Source organism: Sarcophilus harrisii, chromosome 3 (assembly GCF_902635505.1).
Source record: "Sarcophilus harrisii chromosome 3, mSarHar1.11, whole genome shotgun sequence".
In the NCBI taxonomy this organism is placed as follows: Eukaryota; Metazoa; Chordata; class Mammalia; order Dasyuromorphia; family Dasyuridae; genus Sarcophilus; species Sarcophilus harrisii.
In genome coordinates this window covers 162,512,834-162,535,369 of record NC_045428.1, presented here as the reverse complement: position 1 = coordinate 162,535,369, position 22,536 = coordinate 162,512,834, and the positions used below count along the sequence as shown (strand labels likewise).

General features: G+C 34.5%; 1 protein-coding gene across 5 annotated transcripts in view; it reads left to right on the top strand.

Moving 5' to 3' along the window:
- Positions 1 to 5,529: 5,529 nt before the first annotated feature.
- CARS2 (cysteinyl-tRNA synthetase 2, mitochondrial) overlaps positions 5,530 to 22,536 on the top strand; it is a 64,245-nt gene continuing 47,238 nt past the window's right edge. Inside the window, exons 1-5 of one of the 5 annotated variants that reach the window (XM_031958708.1) lie at positions 5,530 to 5,606; positions 6,807 to 6,857; positions 14,956 to 15,073; positions 21,205 to 21,276; positions 21,433 to 21,538. In XM_031958708.1, coding sequence (XP_031814568.1) covers positions 15,020 to 15,073; positions 21,205 to 21,276; positions 21,433 to 21,538 — 232 coding nt within the window. In that variant the 5' untranslated portion in view covers positions 5,530 to 5,606; positions 6,807 to 6,857; positions 14,956 to 15,019. The other 4 variants (XM_031958705.1, XM_031958706.1, XM_031958704.1 and 1 more) reach the window with 4 other exon arrangements.

Below are 22,536 nucleotides of genomic sequence, written 5' to 3'. Positions count from 1 at the left end.
TCCCTCCCAGTCAAGGTTCTTAATCTAGGTTTGTAAACTTTCCTCCAAAGGATATATATATGTGTGTGTGTGTGTGTGTCTGCACTTGTATAATTAGTTTCCATTATAATCCTATTATTTTTATCCTGACTACTAGAAGGAGAAGGATCAATGACACAAAGTTAACCTGTTTTCTCTACTAACTCACTTGCTGAGTTCATGAGCTTCCACAGGTTCAAGGATCATCTCTAGGCAGACAGTTCCCAGCTTTATATATAACAAGCTCTTTTTCTCCTGAGCTATGATCCCAAATCATCACCTGCTTTTTAAAAGCCTTGAATTGGTTGTGTTGTAAACATCTCAAACTCAACATATTGAAAACAAAATTCATCATCTTCCTTTCCAAATCTTCTCTTCTTCCTAATTTCCCTATTACTATCAAGAGCACCACTGTTCTGACAGTTAACTAAGATCAAAACTTCAGCTTCATTCTCAACTCCTCACTGATAAATTATCTATTTATTGTCAGGTCTCATGGTTTCTAATCACCACCCTGGTATAGACCCTCATCAGCCTCACTCCTGGACTATTGCAATAGCCTTCTTGTTGGTCTCCCTGCCTCTCTTTATATTATGCTCTTCCATGGAGGTCACAATCCAGCAACACCTACCTTCTTGCTATTACTTGCACACAGCACTCTATCTTAAACTACTAACTGCCTAATGGATTCTTCAACTCTACATATCCAAAACACAAGTCATTTAGTTCCCTTCCAATTGCTCCCTCTTTTCAATTTCTCAATCATAAATGTCATCCTCAACTCCTAACTCAAACTCACTTCACATATCCAGTTGGCTGTCAAATTTGTCATTTCTTCATAACATCTCCTATATAATGTCTCCTTTTCATTCATATATCCACCACTTTTATCACCTCACACCTGGATTGTTGACAATACCTTTTGGTTGGTCTTCCTGTATCCAGTCTCTCCCTACTTTAGAACATCCTCCTCTGAGCTGCTAAAGAGGTCTTAAAGCACAATCTGATGATGTCACTTACCATATGCAATACATTGCAGTAGCACTTTGTTATCTCTAATAGATATTTAAAGTTTTTCAAAATCTGGCCCTTTCTACTTGTCCACTTTTCTTAAATTTCACTCTCCTTCAATTTTATAATCTAGAAACACTGGCCTTGCTCTTGCTTGAGCTGGATATTCCACCTCCCAACTCAATATCTTTTCATATGAGCTTCATCTTCACCAACTCCTTCTGGCCTTCTTTTCTCTGTATCCTGTATTCTTAGCACAGTGCTTGGCAAAGGATTATTCCTTAATAGATACTTTTTTTTGCCTGATAACTAGTACTCTAGTAAGTGGTCAACCGGAACTTTTATTCACAACTATTTCAAGAAAAGAACACTTTTCCATTTAAAAATTAACCAAGAATTAAGATATAAAGTAACTTTTAAAAATCTTTTTTAAACAGCATTTTATTGTTCCAATTACATGTAAAGAAAGTTTTCAGCATTCATTTTTGTAAAACTTTGAGTTCCAAATTTTTCTCCTTCCCTCCCTTATCTCTCTTCTCCCCCACATGGCAAGTAATCTGATATAAGTTAAATGTGTGCAATTTTTAAAACATATTTCCATATTTATCATATTGTCCTAGAAAAATCAGATGAAAAGGGGGAAAAAAAATACAAGAAACCAAAACAAGCAAGAAAAAACAACAACCAAAGAAAGGTGAAAATACTATGCTTTCATCTGAATTCAATCATCATAGATCTTTCTCTGGATGCAGGTGGCTCTCTCCATTACAAGTCTATGGGAATTGCCTTGAATCACTGCATTATTGAAAAAAGCCAAGTCTTATCACAGTATATCATCACATAATTTTGTTCCTCTGTACAATGTTCTCTTGGTTCTGCTCACTTCACTCAATATCAATTCATTTAAGTCTTCTGGGCTTTTCTGAAATCAGCCTGTTAATTATTTCTTATAGAACCATAATACTTCATTACATTCATATACTGTAACTTCTTCAGCCATTCCCCAACTAATGGACATCCACTCGATTTTCAGTTTCTTGCCACAAAACTGACTGTCTCAAACATTTTTGCATATATGGGTCCTTTTCCCTTTTTTATGATCTTTTAAGGATACAAACCCAGTAGAGACACTGATGGATCAAAGGATATGCACAGTTTGATAGTCCTTTGGACAGAGTTGCTCTACAGAATGGTTGAATCAGTTCACAATTCCACAACAATATATTAGTGTCTCACTTTTCCTCTATCCCCCTCCAACATTTACCATTAGCCATTCCTGTCATCTTAGACAATAGATTAACATAAAAAAATTTTATTTTTCCAACTACATGCAAAGATAGTTTTCTATATTCATTTTTGTAAGATTCTGAATTTCAATTTTCTTTCTTCCTCCCTCCCTCCCTTACTTCCCCCCTCCTGAGGACAGTAAGCAGTCTGATATAGGTTATATATGTATGTAGATTAATATTTTCATTAGAATGATTATTTTGTCATGTCTTCTTATAATATTATTGTAGTTATTATATGTTATATTACGAGAGCTGACTTTAAAACCAAGAAGACTGGGGTTCAATTCTGGCAAGTTTCTGTATGCTGTTTTTGTGATTCTAGGCAATAACCTCTCAGTTCTCCAGACAGTCACTAAAATTTCAGGGAAAACACCCCATCTATTTTTTAAGACAAAAGATTCCTCAAGAAGTACTTTATGCTAAAGATATCACAGGTCCAGTTACCATCCTATTATTATTTAATAATACCCACCCTCTCCTTTGGCTTCATTCAGAAGTTTTATTCTTTGCCACATAATATAATATATTATGGACTTTAGTTGAAGAGATGTCATATATCTATTTGAAGCTCATAACATACATGTGGTTTAAGTGCAGCCTAAAACACTGAAATGTAAGTGGGAAATATCCAACAAAATAAACAAAAATAAAATAAAACATTGATAATGCTAACGTGTAGTTTTCTAAGTCAATATGCTGCTCATGGAAATCATTAAGTATGATTTAGAGATGCCTTTTCTGTTTGGGTTTGACCTGCTGCATTGGATCATGGTTATTCTTTAAATGAAGTAAAAGGGGGGGGGGAGGGGTTAGTTAGTTTTAGTTCAATGTACGAGGCCCTATACTTGTTCCTATAAAGACAAAGCAATAATCCTTGCCCTTAAGAAGCTTACTTAATTGGTATTGAAAAGACATAACATTTACACAGATAAAAAACAAGATTATTTGAGGTTATCAACCAACATTAACTAAATCTAAACAGGAATGGTTACTTATGAGAAGAGATAACTTTGAAGTAGAATACTGAAGGAAGTTCAGGATTTTGAGAAGTCATGAGCAAATGCCTTCCAAGTATAGATGTGAACTGTCATGGAGCTGGGAAATAGAATGCTGAGTTGGGGAATACAACCATAAGTAGGGCAGTTTAACCTAGAATATAAGACATTTTAAAAGAATTTAAGCTGTCCATTCAATCAATGAAGGTCTATGAATTTTGCTTTTTTGGATCCTATTACAAAAAAAAAAGTTGAAACTTTTTGAAAAATGATATTTCTAGACTAAGCTATTCTTTAAATTAAAGCAAAATGTTATATACATGTAAAAAATTTGTTTTTGAAAAGTTTGAAAAAAATGCAAGAATAAAAATAGAATAATCCATCCGAAGCTTAAAATTCCTTAAAATGCATTATTCTTTGCTTTGGTATTTGCTAAAATTTTGGCTGAAAACAAGATGATGAACCAGATGTAAGTATATGAAAAATACTTAAACTACCTTAATAGTCAATCTGTTTTGCTATCACTAAAAAATGTTTGTGAAGGACTGGTCCTTTCAAAAGACCTTAGGAAAAAAAGCCCAACTGCTGCTTGTACACTGATTACATTAGATAGTTTCAGGAAGACAGTAAAATCCATTCTTGAAAAAAGTAATTATTTTCTCTGGCCAATTCAAATGTCAACCATATGACTACCATGTATGGAATTTGATCTTGGTTTTTCTGAATTTGTAATCAAAGAAAGTTCTTTACATTTTTGATTAAGCTTCAAATATTCAGATTGTAAAAATAATATAACTTCTGTGTATCTGGGTCAGAATTTTCTTTATAAGTTGTGATTTTACAGACTATTTTATTTCACCTGCACAAATGATTACATTTATGCAAGATTAATTCAGAAAGTTTTCAAATCACATATACTGAGTACTTACTGTCTTCAGAGAACTGCTAAATTCTAAGAGTAGCATTCAGTTTACATTCTATAGTCCTGAAATAAACTAAAAATGAGAAAATTATAAACCGACAAAATCAAATTACTGTATTGAGTACAAATGTATACCTATGTACTATACAGAAGGAATTACAGTGATGGAATTAGGAATAATTTTAAAATGTCTTGCATTGGAAAATCAAATGCTATTATTTACCCAGTGCTATTAATTCAAATTGTGACTCAGTGTTCTAAATCTTAGAGTACTTAATCTGTTTTTTCTTAACACTTAATTTGGTGACATTTTTTTTTCCCCCTGGAAAAAGAAATATAGGTGATCCCAAGGATTTGGGCTTTATTAACTTTTGGAGGAAATATCTTGTTTGTTATAGTTTAGCATTCACTTCTGAAACAGTGTGATGAGAAAACAAAGACTTTTTTTAAAGATATCACTGAAAAGTCTCACTGGGGAGAGGTAGAGCGTTGAGACTTTGTACTTTGACGGTGGCAAGGGAAAGTATATACTAGGCATAAATCGGGATGGGATGGCTGGGAAACTGCCGGGTATGTACTGGGTTGTGTGGTGAAGCTATTGACAATTTAAACTTTTTAAACAGTTAAGAGTCAGTCAAATGTCCATTTCAAAATATACCTCAGAAGGGAGGGTGAGGGTTGTTTAAAAGTGTCTTTAAAATGAATCTACCCGCACCGCCCATGCGCGAGAACAGGGTGATTTTGTAAAAGCTTAACAGTATATTAAGGTATTTAATTTGTGTGGAGGACTGAGGAGTGTGTTTCGTGTATATGTGCTAAAAACCGCAGTGCTGAGATTTTAGCTCCGTGACCCTTTCTATTGTTGAGGCTTCTCTGGAGGGAGCAGAAGTAAACTACGCCCTACACGGAGGAAAGGAAGCCCTTTTGCATCCGGCTCGCAAAAATCAGCGAACAGAAGGCGTCCCGCAGTCTGGCGAGCTCGTCCCAATTCCTTCGGCGCTGCTTCTGGCTGATAGGGCCGGTCTCTATTGGGGGACGGGGGCAGCCTTCCTGAGCCCCGGCGCAATGCCCGTGGGCCTCTTGCTTCCATTCGCGCTGCGCTGGGCAGAGCCTTAAAGCAACCCATGCGCTTATTAGGAGAACGTGCTTCTTTCTTTGGGGAGGGGTAGACGTGGCTGAAGAGGGTGGAGGGAGAGGAAGGAGGGTCTGGGACCACATCAAATCCCACCCCTTTCCGGCGCCCGCGCAGCCTTCTGGGGTTTTCCCCGACACTGTCCGGGCCCTCGGGACACCACAGTTGTAGCTACAGTCGGAGGAAAGACTGTTCCCTCCTCCTGCTGCCCCTGCACGTCCCCCTCACGTGGTTTCTAGGTTTGTCAGCCCCGCCCTACCCCTTCCCAGCGCTTTCCCTCTACACGCGGCGGCGAACTTGCAGCCCCACCAAGCAGAGGGCGGGATGTCTGGAGAGCAGGGACCGCTTGACTCGGGCCTCTTAGTTTCGCCGGTTAGAGCCCTTCCGGCCGGGGCGGCGCTTGGGGTCCGGCCTTGGGCGGGGAGGAGGCAGAAGGCCGCCCCCGGGGGCGGGCTGAGGGAGGAGGCGGCGGGCTTCCTGGCTAGTTCCACGCCGCGACTGCCAAGTGGAGCCGGCGGGCGATCCTCTACGAACCTCCCGCATTCTTCTTACCCCAACCCTGGCCGCAGCATGCGGGGCTTCATGTCGCAGCCACGCAGGCCGATCCTGTCTCCAACCTTGTGGAGACCGCGGAGCGCAGGCCGATGCCGGGGGCTGCCAGACCTCGCCGCTCTCATCGGCTGGCGACTGGCAGGCTGGCCCTCCTTGGGCCGCGGCGTTTGCGTAGGCCGCGAGAAGGAATGGCAGCCGCCCCCGGGCCACGACACGGGCATCCAGATCTACAACAGTCTAACCCGAAGGAAAGACCCTTTAATCCTGCCCCGCCCGGAAGCCATCTCCTGGTAGCGCCGGCGATTCGTTACCGGAATTTGGGGTCGTTCCCGAGGGCTGGGGAGGTGGGGTGGGAGGGAACAGGTACTGGAGGAGGAGCGAAGCCACGGGGTCCAGGGGGGAAGTTGGCATATATTTTGATGCCTTCTGAATCTGCACAACTGGGAGATAAATTATGTACCATTAGGTATATCTTACACCAAATTCGAAAATTTTAATTTACAATATGAAATAATTAGGCCAAGTGTCAAGCAACTTGGTGTAATAGTGAGAGTTTGAGGTGGGATTATTCCCAGTGTTCCTCTGCGGGAGTCACAGCTCCCAAATAAAAAAATACTAAGTTCCTGTACCCAGGTGAAGAACTCTTGTGTTAGTTACATAGACAAGTTATTTTTCTTCTTGGAGTTTAGCGGACGGCTACAGTTTTAGTTCCCTCATCTGTAAAGGGAAGGAATTAGCTTAGAATCCTTTCTCTCCCAACTCTGACCCTGTGTAAGAATGTGTTTCAAATGGCACAGCATCGTAATGGCTACCTTGTAATTATGAATATAGTAGTGTTATTGAAAAGCTATTTCATCCAAAATGATGAATATTAACTTTGTTCTCAGGTATAGTTGTGGACCAACTGTTTATGATCATGCACATCTTGGGCATGCTTGGTGAGTTGTGGTACATTCTTTTTTGTTGCATTTAAGAAGAATATTTCTACTTGTAGAAGAAGTGCTTTTAAAATAGATTTGTCATTCTTTAAAATGATTTTAATGTACCTTGGTCAGAATCACCAGTTTATGTAATGAAGTCATTGAATAAAATGTTCACTTTTCCCTTCTATCACAACCTGAAGACTCCAGAGGTTTGAAAGCATTTTATGAGTTGGAGGAAAATGGACAGTCTAAGTATTCTGGCATTTACTTTAATTTCAGCAAGTTGGGTAAATGTTAAATAATTGACACAGCTGAAGACATTACCGATATTCATTTATTTAAAATTTATCGTTTTGATGAATTTGCCCTATCCTTAATATGTGAACCTCTTACATGTTTGGTAATCCTTACTGGAGTGGAAAAAGAAACTGCCCTAGAGGTATTTACCTTTTGTAAGAGTAAATGGTTAAAAATGTAAATTTCTGAATTATTTTGTATGGTGAAATAATGAAAATTAGACAGCTTTCTACAATTAAATTAAGTCCCCCAAAACTTGTAGGTATTAAAAATATTTTTATTTGCTCAGTGTGTATGACATGATGAGAAGGAATGTTTTTTCCCCTCTTTGTCTTCTCTCAGTATACTACTTGAGCACAAATGTTAATGTTTTGATAGTGTTATTGATGGCCCCTAATTGTTTCAAATTCAACCATTAATTTGATCAGATTCTCTGATTTCTTCCTGTAATAAGACTTTTCACTTCTGAAGAAATAAAATGGAAATATAAGGTGCTATGTTGTAACTATTATTATTATTATTATTTTTAATAGCCTTTTATTTACAGGTTATATGCATGGGTAACTTTATAGCATTAACAATTGCCAAACCTCTTGTTCCAATTTTTCACTTCTTACCCCCCCAACCCCTCCCCCAGATGGCAGGATGACCAGTAGATGTTAAATATATTAAAATATAAATTAGATACACAATAAGCATACATGACCAAACCGTTATTTTGCTATACAGAAAGAATCAGGCTCTGAAATATTGTACAATTAGCTTGTGAAGGAAATAAAAAATGCAGGTGGGCATAAATATAGGGATTGGGAATTCAATGTAATGGTTCATAGTCATCTCCCAGAGTTCTTTCTCTGGGCGTAGCTGGTTCAGTTCATTATTGCTCCATTGGAAATGATTTGGTTGATCTCATTGCTGAGGATGGCCAGGTCCATCAGAACTGGTCATCATATAGTATTGTTGTTGAAGTCTATAATGGTCTCCTGGTCCTGCTCATTTCACTCAGCATCAGTTCGTGTAAGTCTCTCCAGGCCTTTCTGAAATCATCCTGTTTATGTTGTAACTATTAAAGTTATTATTTCTGTGTAATACAGAAGGCAGAGGTATTTCATTTCATTCATTCATTCAGTAAACATGCCTACTATGTGCCAGGCACTATGATAATTACTTCCAAGCATATTAAAGCATAAAATAATCTCTGTCCTAGAACTAACAATCTAATGATTTTAATTGGGTGATGTCAGGTGTTCTTATGACTATCACCTTTTTACTTATATTCCCCCCTTATATTCCCATTTTAAACCTATGATACTAAAGAAAGAAGTAAGACTAGGGCAAAAAAAGTTAAAATGTTTGGAACAGAACTGTCCTGCTAACCTGGGGAGCAGGTTTCATGTCTAGCACCAGAACATCTAGTCTCAAGCTATTGCTTGAAGGCATTTTAAGAATTGTTGAGGGTCAGCTAGATGGCATAGTGGATAGAGCATCACCCTGAAGTCAGAAGAACTTGAGTTCAAATATGGTCTCAGACACTTAACACTTCCTACTTGTGTGACCCTGGGCAAGTCACTTAACCCCAATTGCTTCAGCAAAAAAACCCCCAAAAAAACTTTTGAAGGAAGCATGTGACATATAATAAATTCTATGACTAATATACAATTATAAATTTATCTTGAGCTTTTAATTAACCATTTATTTACCTGCTCTTAGTAAACCTTCCAGAATAGGTAGGGAGGAGGAAAGCAATTTGTAGAAAAAATTATTACTCAAAATTTGGGAAGGAGAAATAGATGAAGAAAGAAAATGTACAACTATGTAGTCACTCTCTGTATATATTTTGAGAAGGTAGATTTACCCCAAATTTCTAAAGGCTTATTACTCAGAGAAAAAAATGGATTTAAAAATAATCATAAATCTGTAGTCTTTGTACTTGGTGGTGGTGGGTTTTTTGTTTTTGAATGGTTTGATGATAACTGAAATGTTCAATTCATGAATTATATTTCACTGGATATTTTATGCTGATGGCTCCATATTATATCTATTTAAATAAAAGGAGGAACTAAAATCTGATAATGTCATAATCATTTTTTTACATTTATCCTAAAAGTTGATTTTGGAGTTTGCCCCTCTGTATGAACTTCCCTTTTTTTGCTAAATGAATGTAAGCAAACTCTGTGTACAAGTCTTATGTGAAGTATAAGATGTAGTTTCTGGCCTCAGGGAGCTCACTGTCTAGTACAGACTATATAGTGCATTTAAATACATTATAGTACGTAAGCACCAGATGAGTGATAGAGACAGACTTGTTAGACATATTTAGGGAAGAGGGGAAATCTGGCATAGCCTGGCTTGTATCAATATTATTTTCATAGCAAATTGGGACCTTGAAGTCTTGGCAACTGGGACTTGAAGGATGGGCCATATTGGGTTAATGTAGATGAGGGGTAGTTCAAGGAAGGAAGTCAAGGCTTCCTTGTCAAGGCAGCAGTAGAAGGTATGTTTGATAACAGTGGGTTCATGTAGAGGATTTTGGAGGGCCATAATATGGCCAGGCTAAGAAATACGTATTGCATCCTGCAGTTAATGGAGAGCCATGAAGATTTTTGAGCTGAGAGTATCAAAAAATTGCAGAATTGTAGAATTGGATGAAACTTTAGGGATCAGCTAGTCATCTCACTTTACAGGTGCGGAAAAAGGCCAAGGAATATTAAGTGAATTTTAAAAGGTCATACATGTAGTGATGGGCCTAGAATCCTGATTTTCTGATTATCCATTTAACAATCTGGTATTCATTTGCTTTATACCTTTGATTAGAAATGTAAGAACAACATCTTATTGTCATATAAAGGTACAAACTAGTCGATTAGCATTTATTAAAATGCCTACTCTGCTAATTGAAGCTAGCATTATAGAGCAATGGTTCACAAACTTTTTGGTTTTAAGACCTTTTTATTATACTTTTAAAAATTACTGAGAATCCCAATTGTGGGTTTCATGAATAAATATCAATATTTACCATACTAGAAATGTAAACTGATACATTTCTAAAATATTTAATTCATTAAAAAATAACAGTAACCCCACTGCATGTTAACATAAGACACTTTTTATATAAAAATAGTTACTGTATAAGACAAAAATTTATCGAGAATGACATTGTCTTATGTGTTTTAAAATTCTCTTTAATGTCTGGCTTAATAGAAGACAGCCAGATTCTTTTATCTGCTGCATTCATTCTGTTGTGATATATTGTTTTTTGGAGTATATAAAGAAAATATGACCTCAGATAACTAAGTAGTTGAAGAAGAGAGGAATATTTTAATAAACAAATAGCATCTTAGAATTATGTAAATGCATGGCTCACAGATCCCCTTAAACATCTTAGGAACTTTCAGAGGTGTGAAAACTTCTGATACAGAGACTGACCTAGACTTCTGTAGCAGCCCTCCAGACTTTCTTCTTTTTCCATCAGTCTTCCACACAACTGCCAAATTAATCTTCCAAAAGTCATAGATCTGATCATGGCTCTCTTACTGGATTCCTATTTTTTCTAAAACAAAAACGCACTCTCTTTAGTCTGGCATTTAAATCCTAGCGTAATCTTGGGGCAACTCCCCTCTCCAGATTTATTTCAAATTACTCCTCCTCATGCAGTCTATGTCCCAGCAACCTAAACCTGCTCCAAAGCCCTTGATTCTTCTACTCTTCATAGCTCAGCTCACTTATCTTCTCCCTTCCCCCCCCTTAATTGAGTGAATTATTTGTCATACTAGCTTGTAGCAATTTAGAGAAGGCCCGAGACTCTTCCAAAGCAGCACTGCCCCCTGCAGGCCACAGTTTATAACATTCTGAATGAAAGTAGGTTTTTGGTTTATTTGGAGTTTTTGAAAGTCCTCTTGAGCAAAGGTAGACTTTTATATATAGCATTTCATTCACTAGAAGTCATTTGTCTAATTCATACTGAAAAGGAGCTCCTTTTCCAGGATCCCCAACAAGCCACTTGAAGACCTTCACTGAAGAGGAGTCCACTACTTTCTATTTTAGTTTTAGATAGCTTTAAGTGTTAGGATACTTTTTTCTTACATGATACCTATATTGGTTTCATCTGTACTTTGCATTGACATATTATTACACATTGTGTGTGTACTGCCTCCAACAATACAGTTAACCCATTTTATTCTGCATTTGTCTGTGAGGCTTTAACTCTTTATGCCTCTGGGAGCCTTCTTATAAATCCTACATAAATGGTTCATGCAGCAACTGTTGATATCAGGGTCACTATCATTTGGTTTTCCATGCTGCCTTATCTGCTAGACCTTGTTCTTCCCATATGAGCAGTGTACCTTCCTTTCTCAAAAATACATTTCTCTAATGGCATTCCTTTTCATTGCTAGTCATAGTACAATTCTTTATTTTTGTGTTTTTGCTTACTTGGGTGAATCACATCAAAATCAGCTTCAAACACTTTAGAGAGAGAATAAGTTTTATATAAATACTTATTCCTTTCTTTTTCCCTTCTTCCCATTCTTCTTTGGGAAGGAAGAACCTCAAATTTTTTTTTTAATTTCATTTTTAAAAATAAGCTTTTTTTCCTCTATCCCAATTCCCACCACCCTAATAGAAAAATGAAAAAACAAAACCCTTGTGACAAATATGCACAGATTGTAAAATTAAATTCCTACACTGGGCATGTTTCATAATTGGTATCTCTTGCCCAGTTTCCAGTTTTTTGCTGCTACAAAAGTGCTTTTGTGAATATTTTGGTGTATGCTGAATCCTTTTATCTTCATTCTTCATTGTAAAGGACAGGAACTCAGTATGATTGATTTAATCCTACAACAAGGTGTTAATTCAGTGGAATTGATAAAACAATGGTTAGCTAGTTTAGCATGTGAGTTCTCTAATTCAGTATGATTGATTTAATCTTACAGCAAATAATGGTTCCCTAGTGATATGATGCTTGGTTTATACTCAGTATATTGTAATGATGTAATTGTAATAGAGTATATAAACTGCAACAAATTCAGCCACACACAGACTTCAAGATAGAGACTGTCCTGGTGGCTCTCCTGCCATATATTGTCCCAGAAGGGGAATCATTAGGTCAAAGGGTGTGCACAGTTTTATGAGTTTTCTCATATCTTCAAATTGTTTTCTAGAACAGCGGGATCAAATCAGAGCTCCACTAGTATCTTTTTCCCATTGCCTTTCTAACACATTAATTATTTTGTCTTTTATCATATTTGGTACTTTGAGGATGCCATGAAACTTCACAGGTGGTTAATTTTGTGTTGATTTAATTATTTATGATTTATAACATTTCATATGGTTTTTGCCAGCTTGTAATTCATTTGTGATATAAATTCATATATAAATTAATCATTCACATCTTGGTTATATATTTATGTCAATTTCCTTTAAATATAAATTATTAGTTTTATCAGAGATATTTGATTGAAAAGATTTTTTTTTTCTAATTTGTACTTACTATTTGTCTAGTGTATTGATTTTGTTCAAAAGATTTTTGGAAATATGTTATCAATTTTGCTTGTTTTTATCTTTTATGGTCAACTTTGGTTTGAATAATCATTTCTTTTCTATTCTCAACCAGAGTTGTAAAAAGCATCTTTCATACTCCTCTAATTTGTTTATGATTTATACTTATATTTTGGTTAAATAGGCATTTCAAGCAAAATATGATATCTGCTGTCAGATATTAAATTGTGAAATTTTTGCCAAAATATTTGTCTAGCTTTATACGAAGTTCTTTAATTGAAGAGTTGTGGTGATTTAGGGACTGAGGCAAAATTAGATTTTTTTTTATCAATACAAATTAATAGTTTATTATTATTCTTTCCCTAACCTAAGTGGCATTAATTAAACTATTGCAGTACAGATTTATATGTATGTTCAGTAAAGACACCACTGTGTTTATTCGTCCTCCATAAATGCAATTGCATATCAAGTGATAAAAAGTATAAGCTAAATAACTTTGTAAGGATCCTGTTTTGATAACTAAAAAGTGATTATTTTATTTTCCACAGACTTTGTGAAGAGACCATTTAGTTATCTTTGTATCTTTCTCCATGCAAAGCAAGAATATATACAATGTGCTTAATAAATGCTCTTGAAGGAAAAACAAGTAGCTACTTGTTTCTTTGACAAATTGATATCTTTATTACCCTTTTTTTTATAACTTTTTTTTCCCCTCCCTAAGGCAATTAGGGTTAAGTGACTTGCCCAGGGTCACACAGCTAGACACTATTAAGTGTCTGAGGCCAGATTTGAACTTAGGTGCTCCTGACTTCAGGGCTGGTGTATTACCCTTTTTTTACATTTAATTTTGTAACATACCCTCAAAGGACATTACACAGTAGATAGAGTTCGGGACCTGAATTAAAAATGACCTAAGTTCAAATGTAGCCTCACTTATTTGTATGACCCTAGACAAGTCACTTAAGTTTCCTCAGTTGTAAAATGAGTATATAAATAGTACCTATCTCCCAGGATTGTTGTGAGAATAAAATGAGTTAATATTTATAAATCTTGAAAATCTTAACATTCTATACAATGCTAGATATAGTCATTTAAAAAATTTTTTTTAAGTGTATAGAATAGGTGTTTACATAGGCATGTAACAGTACATACATGTATATTTTATTATGTAGGTTTTTGTGTGTACCTGTCACCCTCCATATTACATGTATAGTCAAAATATATTTTATGTATATTATTGTGTGTCTGTATCTATGTGTGTATATACAATCCATCTATATTCACTTAAGGCATAAATATTTGTTTTGTAAAATAAGTATTCATAATTCTTTTATTTGTTAAGTAATATTCTTGACCCTTTTCATCAAGATTTGTCTTTTTGCTTGAAAATTGAGAAAGTACTCAAATATACCTAGTGCTAATAGAGAGTTTGATCTAATTGTTTAATATCCATAGTGAGAAATCAGACCCAAGAGCTTTTTGATGATTTCTTAATTATATTTACTTTTCTACCCTTAAAAGTATATCCAATATATACTGTGAAGTAGAGTATAAAGAAATGACATCTTCCCTTGCATTATAAATGTTTTTTTAAGTTTGTCCTAAATAGCTTTAATAGGAAAGCATTTCTGTTGATTTATTTTTCTTTTTTCTCTGCTTTGCAGCAATGAGAAACTGGACAGACTTCAGGTAGACTATGGAAAAGGCTACTGTAGCTTTCAAACTCACCAGTTAATGATAATATTTAAAGAGCATTTAATCTTTTCTGGTAGTTGTAAACAAGGTTAAACTCCAAAAACAAAAGCCGGAAGAAGCATACTGTAATTCAGAGTATCTTTATTGGTTTATTGTAATGTAGTCTTTAGAACTGAATGATCCCGGAACACTCTTTTTGTTTTACAAACTAAGTTGGATAAATGTAGCCTTAAGTCTTATCCAGAAGAAATCTCCTTTCCTTCTCCTAAACTCCCCACAACCTTTTTTTTTCCTAATCTATTTCCATTCTTCCTTTTATGATATAACTTTTTGTCTATTTATTGTCTTTTCACCCATATTTCTTTATGCTAAACTCCATGAGAGCAGGTACTATTTATTTTCTCTTGATATTTCAGTGTCATTTGTCTAGCACATTTCTATAGCACATAATGGGCACTTTATTATATATTTGTATATATTTTTAAATGAATTAATGTTTTGAAGCCTTTTAAACAGAAGAGGTTTTAAAATAAATTATTTTTAGTAGTAATTATTTTAAGTAGTAATTTAAGGAATAATTATTTTCTGAATAAAAAAGAATTAACATTTTATTTTCTCTTTTCAGTTCATATGTTCAATTTGATATAATTAGAAGAATCTTAATAAAGACTTTTGGATACAACATTGTCATGGTGATGGGGATTACAGATGTAGATGATAAAATAATCAAAAGAGCAACTGAGGTAAATATGAAATAATGTTAATTTGTTGGCTGAGTATTGCAATCTCTCACATTGTTTGTATTTAAATACTTTAAAAATATTTAATTTATTCACAGGTGGATCTGTCCTTATGATTTAATCAAACTAACCAGAGACTTGTACTCATTTTTTAATTATGTCAGATCAAGTCTGATTATTGGGCAGTAAGATGCTTTAATTCTTTCAGTTTCTTAGGCTTTGTTAATAAATTAGCTATGACATTTTTTGATGCTATAAAAATTTGAATTTTTTCTCCCTAGATGAATAAGGTACTTATTATGCTTATCACTCTTTTAAAAACTATATTCTCAATCAGTGATTAAGCATGTAGATCTTACTCATTTTATACAGTTGCTCATTGATTAAACATTTTTTTTACAGAAAACCTCAACGTGTCCTATGTTCTTTATTTAATTTTTAGTGAGTATTTCTTTACATTGTATATATCAATGATAGGGAAGGAGAGTAAGGAAATTATAGGGTAAAAAAAAAAATCCTATTGTCGATATTCAACTTCACAAGATATTTAATAGGTAATTGTTTTGTTTTTTTTCCCTTGTAGACATTGGGAAAATACTTTTGTGATATTATTAATCAACATAAAAATTAGTTCAGAGGAAAATCAGGTAAGCTAGGTTGCTTTTTTGGAGAAAGAATAAGGAAAATGGTAATAGCTAGTTGAAGAGAAATTCCCTCTCTTTCTAGCCTCCAGTCATTAGAAATCTTTCTCAGCTATCCTGCTTGCTAGAAATCTACAGATTCATGTAAATACCAATTCTGCTCATGTAGTATATCAAGAAACGTGTTTGCTCCTTGTTTCCTCTGTGTTCAAAGGCTTGGAAAAGAGATTTGTGTGGTTGAAAAGAGATCATGGCAATGAAAAGTTGAAATAAGATGAAACGACAAGTAGATTATAAGTATACCTTGAATTTCAGACTTGAGGAGTTCATATTTTAATTAGTAGTAGATGATGTGGAGCCACTGTAAATTTTTAATCAGGAGAATAACTGATAAAAATGTTCTTGTTTATTTCTTTCCATGAAGATTCTCCTGGAAATCATATTTCTATGTTCTCTCCTCCAAAATTGGCTAAAGAGGATGAAGTGGGATGAAGGGTAATAAGAGTGTATCTAGAAAGCTGTTGCAGGAATCTAAAAGTAACGATAACCCAAAGAACCGAAAGGAAGAGACATTGAGAAAGAATTGACAGGATTTGCTGATGGGCAATGGCGAGCAAAGGAGAGAGAATTTAAGCTTTATTATTATAGTTAGAACCTTGTCTACCAGATGCTGTTGAGATGAGTATATCTATGTGTGAGCATGTATATGTGTGTGTGCGCGTGCACGCACACGTACTTATATAATACATATATATGTATGGAGTATGGAAAAGAAGGTGATTTCAGTTTTTAAAAAACTAATTTTTAGATGTGAAGAATGTTCAAGTAGCGAAAAAGAATAGGTTGAGAAAGCAACATTGATTTGAAAATCATAGGTAAAAGATGGTTCGGGAGGGGAGTATATGTGTGTATAGTGCTTCAAGAAGACTAGTACTCTGGTGTGAGGGCTGCTCATCCACTTTTGGTATCCGTCTGATTCATTGAATTTTCCCCTGTAACTCCTGGAAACTGTAGCATACACAGCAGGCACACCTTGGTAAACTATTTTTGCAGATGGACTAAACCAGTTTGAGGATGGGTAACGTATGGGTCTTAAACCTTTCGTTATGATATCTATCCCAAACATGTGAAGACTTCCTCTGTCAAAATAGGAGGGATATGGATATTTAGTTCAAATATCCATGAAGGTGGCTGAAGCAAGCATTGTACCTTGACCTCAACATAGTGATTCACTTTGGTCCTCTTCAAGAACAAACAACAACTAATCAACCAACATCTTTTTGTATATTTACACACACACATACACACACACACTCACTTGTTTTTTTTTTATTAAAGATTTGCAATTAGGAAACTACTGTAGAATTAATTTTAAAAACTTCTGTTATGAGCCAGAACTTGAAACAAGGTGATAACTCACTGGAATTGATAGAAACAATGCTTAAGTTTACACCTTGAGGATTCACACATTAGCTCACACATTAGAGTTCACAAGTTCGGGAGATTCACAAGTCAAAAACCCACAATCCTACTCTCTCAGAGAGGAGTCAACCTTTGGGTTCACACCTTTAAGAGATCATATATAAGGAGCTCCTGGAGAGAGTTGAGCAGAGTAGAACCAAGATTCAGAGACAGCTCAGGCTGAAGCTAGCAGACAAGCTGCAAGAGCTCTTGGAACCAAGGAGGGAGAGAGGCCTCTAAGAAAACTAACTAGGCTATTTTGAAGGAGATAATAAAGGATTTAAACTTTTAACACCTGGCTGCATTTGAGGTGATTGTTACTTGGAACTTAAACTAAGGCTGCCTCTAGAAGCTCCCCAAGAAACCTGCACCCAGAGAACAATCATATTATACAAAAGAAGAGAACACCACAAACCTCTAAATCTGAAAACTTAGAAACTTTTCCACACCTGTAAATCTATGGCATTATTCATTGTATTAAGCCTTATTATAACATACCGAAATGGTGCTTTAAGGTTTTCAGAGTGCTTTCTTCGTAACAACAGTGTGAGATTGATAATAGGGATATTATTGTTGTTATTCCCATTTCACAGATGAGAAAACTGAGACCTGAATGAGACTACATTTATTGCTCATAGTTATGCTTTGTGTCAAAAGCTGTTTGGGTCCCCTGACTTTTGGGAGGAGGAGGGAGATTTCTTCTGACTCCTAAGTCAAAATGCTCTTAATATTATTTCACTTTATGAGGACTCATGTACTATTTACATTTTACTCCTAAAGAAGTGTTGCATTTTTTATAAATATATATCTGTAAGCTAGTGATAATGATATTCCATTTTTTAGTATTTGTCAAAAAGGCTATTGCTTTATCTTCCTCTTTTTCTAATGGTGGCAAAATCTTGCATGCCATCTGCTTTGAAGTTTGTTTTAAAAATATTTTAAATTATGATATTACACTCATCTGAATTACTCTTGACATTTAATTTTTGGCACAATTTTGGATTTGTCAGATTTTAAAAAGCAGAGGAGAAGAATTTATTAAATGAGTTTGAGATGGGAATGGAGAAACTTGGTTCCTTAGCTTATTAACATGTAACTAATTTTAAAAAGTAAAAAATATCTTGTGGTTCAAGACAATTATCTTTTGTTTTAATTGGATGCCAATATTTGCAAGTACCTCATTGAAACTGTTGTGACTGAAATTGAGCTACAACATTTGTGAACATTTAGAAGCTTCTAAGTTTATCTTCAAATATAAATTATCTCAAATAACATAAGGATTATTCTTATAGGCAGTTATATAGATAGACAAAATGATAGCACATGATTTAAAGTCTATGTTATAGTAGAAGAGATGCATTCTCAAATCAAGGACAAGTTTCAAACTCCTTAGGCTAATCTAGATTAAAATGTCTTTAGGAAATAATTTAACAAAACAAAAAAGAAATATAGTATGACATACATAATATTAATTTCTGGCTTTCTAAGTTAATACTTTATTTATAGGGATCTGTTTCTATTTGAGTTTAACACTAATTTAAGTGATATTACCAATCAGATTGAGAAATAGTTGGGTGACCAAATTCAGAATAAATTGTTAATAATTCAGTGGTGGCAGGAGGTTTCTTGTGGAGTATCCCTGCTTAGATTTTAGCAGTGACTTTTTTTTGTCAATGACTGATAAAAATGTAGCCTTTTGTATGTTCCTCACATTTGCAGATAACACAAAGTTGAGAGGTTTCATTTACTGAATGATAATCAGTATCCAAAAGGATTTTGATAGGCTAGATCATGGGGCTGAATGTAAAATTTAATAGCAGTAAATATAAAGTTTTGCATTTAGGGAATCACAGTCAAATATAAGATTGAATATACAGACAGTAGTTGTGAACAAAATCTGGAGGTTTTAGGGAACTGAAGCTTACTATGAGTCCCGAGTTAAAAGTGGTTGCCAGAAAAACTAGTGCACTATTGGGTTACATTAAGAGCAAGGTGTATATCTTCCAAGAAGATGGAGACAATATTCCCACTGTACTTTTCCCTTTTTAGATTTCACCTAGAGTAATATATTCTGGGTACCACAGTTTAAGAAAGATATTTATAAATTAGAGAAGTTTTGAAGGAAAATGACAAAAATAATGAAGAACCTTCAATCCATAAACAGAAGATTTTTGGAGGACCTGAGCATGCTTAATTTAGAGAATATGACTCTGGGAGACGTGCTATCTTTGAGCATTTGAAAAATCATTCTCTAGTGGAGGGAGATTAGACTTGTTCCATTTGGCACCAGAAGATGGAAGCAGGAACAGTAGTTAGAAACTGCAAAAGGGCCAATTTAGGCTTGAGGTTGGTAAAGTTATTCTGACATTTAGAGTTGTCCAAAAGTAGAATGGGTTGCTCTGCGAAATGATTGATTCCTTCTTTTTGTCTTCAAAGAGGATCTGGCCTGTTGAGTATGTTGAGTCTTATATATGATAGGTTAGATTATATGGTTAATGAAATTCTCTTTTAACTCAAATTCTGTGATTCTCAGAGTAATGTAAAACATATCTGTTCATTCTTGGAACATTTATAAACTGATGACAGAGGGAAGCATTCTAGAAGGAATGGGTAGGAAGGAAAGGACAGTATGGAAGTAAATATGACTTCAAATAATACATAGAGAAGCAAGAATGGGACATTTTTTCCTGTGGAAAACAGTACACTGCAGGCCGCTTTATATTCATTTTAACCTAACTTTGTTTTGGGGATTACTGGTTAAAAATGATATTTGAAAATTTTGAAGTGGCTACTTGGAGGCTTTTTAAAATTTTAATTTGAATGTGTTTTAGACATCTTGGGCATCATCATCATTAAAATTACTACTTCCAAACAATGATTAACTTGTTGGCTGACCTTCAGCAAATCAATTGACCTTTTCATTTCCTGCTGTTTGACCTTTTGAATGTTTTAAGTAAATGTTTATTTGGTTTTGGCTTCTGTGAGAAGGACTAACTAAAATATTTGTAAAAATTGTATATTTTTATACATACAAACACACATATATGTGTGTGTTTGTATGTATATATATATTCTTTTTTTTTTTTTTTTTTTTTTTTGGAAGATTTGGCTTTATTTATTTATTTCAATAATAGGTTTTTTAAAATTTTTAAAGTATATTCAAAGATAGTTTTCAACATTGACCCTTGCAAAACCTTGTGTTTCAATTTTTTCTCTTTCCTTTCTTCCCAATCCCTCCCTTAGATGGCAAGCAATCCAATATATGTTAAACATGTGTAGTTCTATGTATATATATATTCACACACACATACATAGTACCTTTGGTGGTGTAATAATTATGTGAAATGCTAGCAGGAAGCTTGTCTGAATGGTTTCTGGTTAGGGTTTTCATTCGAGTTTCATTTCTCTTTTATTTCTTTGATAGATAGTTAAATTAATTTTTTTCTCCATTTAAAAAGTGTAAATGATTCTTGCAAAATTGAAAATTAATACCTTTTTAGATAGCTATGTAATTTTGTATATTTATAGTCCTAATACTTCTTTTATGGATTTCTTTTCCTCTCCCCACTCCTGCTGCCATATTTTTGGTTATTTTCTTTTGCCATCCAAAAGTTTAGAAATTTAAACATTCCTAATTGTAATAAATTGGTATAGAAAATATCTTGATAGTTTGCTTTTTTGAGAATAGGACAAAAGAAACATTTTTATAAGACTGCTATTTGCTTAAATCTACTGTTTTTCCTTCCAATCAGAAAACCAGGTCAATTAAACTTTTATGGTCATTAAATGCGTATATATATGTGCACATGTTAGGCCTTTAATGTTTGATAGAATTGAATGATTTAAAGTAAAATGTCCTCACTGAATTGAAGAGCTCTTTAAAAAATAGTTAAGAACATTGAAGCCATTTGGCCCAGTTCTTTCTTTATATTTGAAAAATAGCCTTAGCTTGCCTTTTGTCTTTTTATTAGCAGATAATTGATTGCTTACTCTCAGTAGCCTCCTATTAATTGATAACCCTCTCATTTGTAGATGAACATTTCACCTTCGGCTTTAGCCCGTTTTTATGAGGAAGATTTTAAACTAGATATGGCTACATTGAAGGTACTGTTACAATTCATTAAAAACTGGCTATGTTTATTTTCCTGATTTTGTGTTCTCAGGGTCTCTTTAAAAAGTGAAACAGAATCATATTGAAAATGATTAACATATTTTCACAAAGAGTCTAACTAAACTTAATACTTTTCTCCTTTACTTTAGGTTCTTCCACCTACAGTATATATGAGAGTAACTGACAATATTCCTCATATAATTTCATTTATTGAAAGAATAATTTCTAAGGGGCATGCTTATTCTACTGGAAAAGGTAGGATTTTATATGATTAATATCTAGTTGTAATTTGTGTATGACCACAGTAGGTAGAATTTTGAGAAATATGACAACATTTATTATTAATTATAGTATTAGGTAGCATTCATATAGCACTTTAAAGTTTGCAAAGTACTTATAAAGTCTCTTATTTTATCTCACAACTATGGAAGACATTTCTATTATTCTCATTACAAATGAGGAAATTGAGGCAGATAGAGTAATTAACTTCGTTGGTCACACAGTTGGTCTGAGACCCTTTTGAACTTTAATCTTTTGGGTTCCAAGTTCTCTGTTTTATTCACAGTGGCACCTATCTCTTTGTTTGCCTATCTATCTATTTCTACCTACCTGCTTATCTAGTACTGCCTAGTAACAATTATCAGCTATCAGCAGAGATTACATAAAAGTTTACTGGACTTTTTGATATAATTCTCACTTACATATTTTGATCATTTCTAAAGTAAATATGTTCTATTATAATATAAAAAGATTACTGTCCTTTAAAGGAAATCCATTTTTAAACTTAATTTATATAATCATATAATGATTGTCTAGAATAACTAAGTCTGGTCAAGAGTTCAGAGGATTTTTAATTCTATGGCTAGTTTCCCAGGAAAGGGGACTAGTAACTTTGGCATTTCATTTGGTCAGCAAGTACCAAAGTTTCCTACTTGCCCTCTGATTCTATTTGAATTCTTTACTTTCTTCAAGGCCTACATTGTCCCTTACCTTCTCCATTAATTTTTGCCTGACCAGCAATAGGGCACAACAAACTTTTCTATTTGTGAATATTGAATCAATAACATGCAATTAATTCTTTTAAAAAAAGAAATAAAGCTTTAGTAGGAAACAAACCTAAAAGCTTATACAATATTCCAACTAAACTAACAACATATTGCCTAATAAAGTAACCTGCTCAGAGTCTCAGTCAGTATGTGCCAGAATCAAATCCTGGAAGAAACAAAAAACATGGTCCATGAACTTCAAAAGTT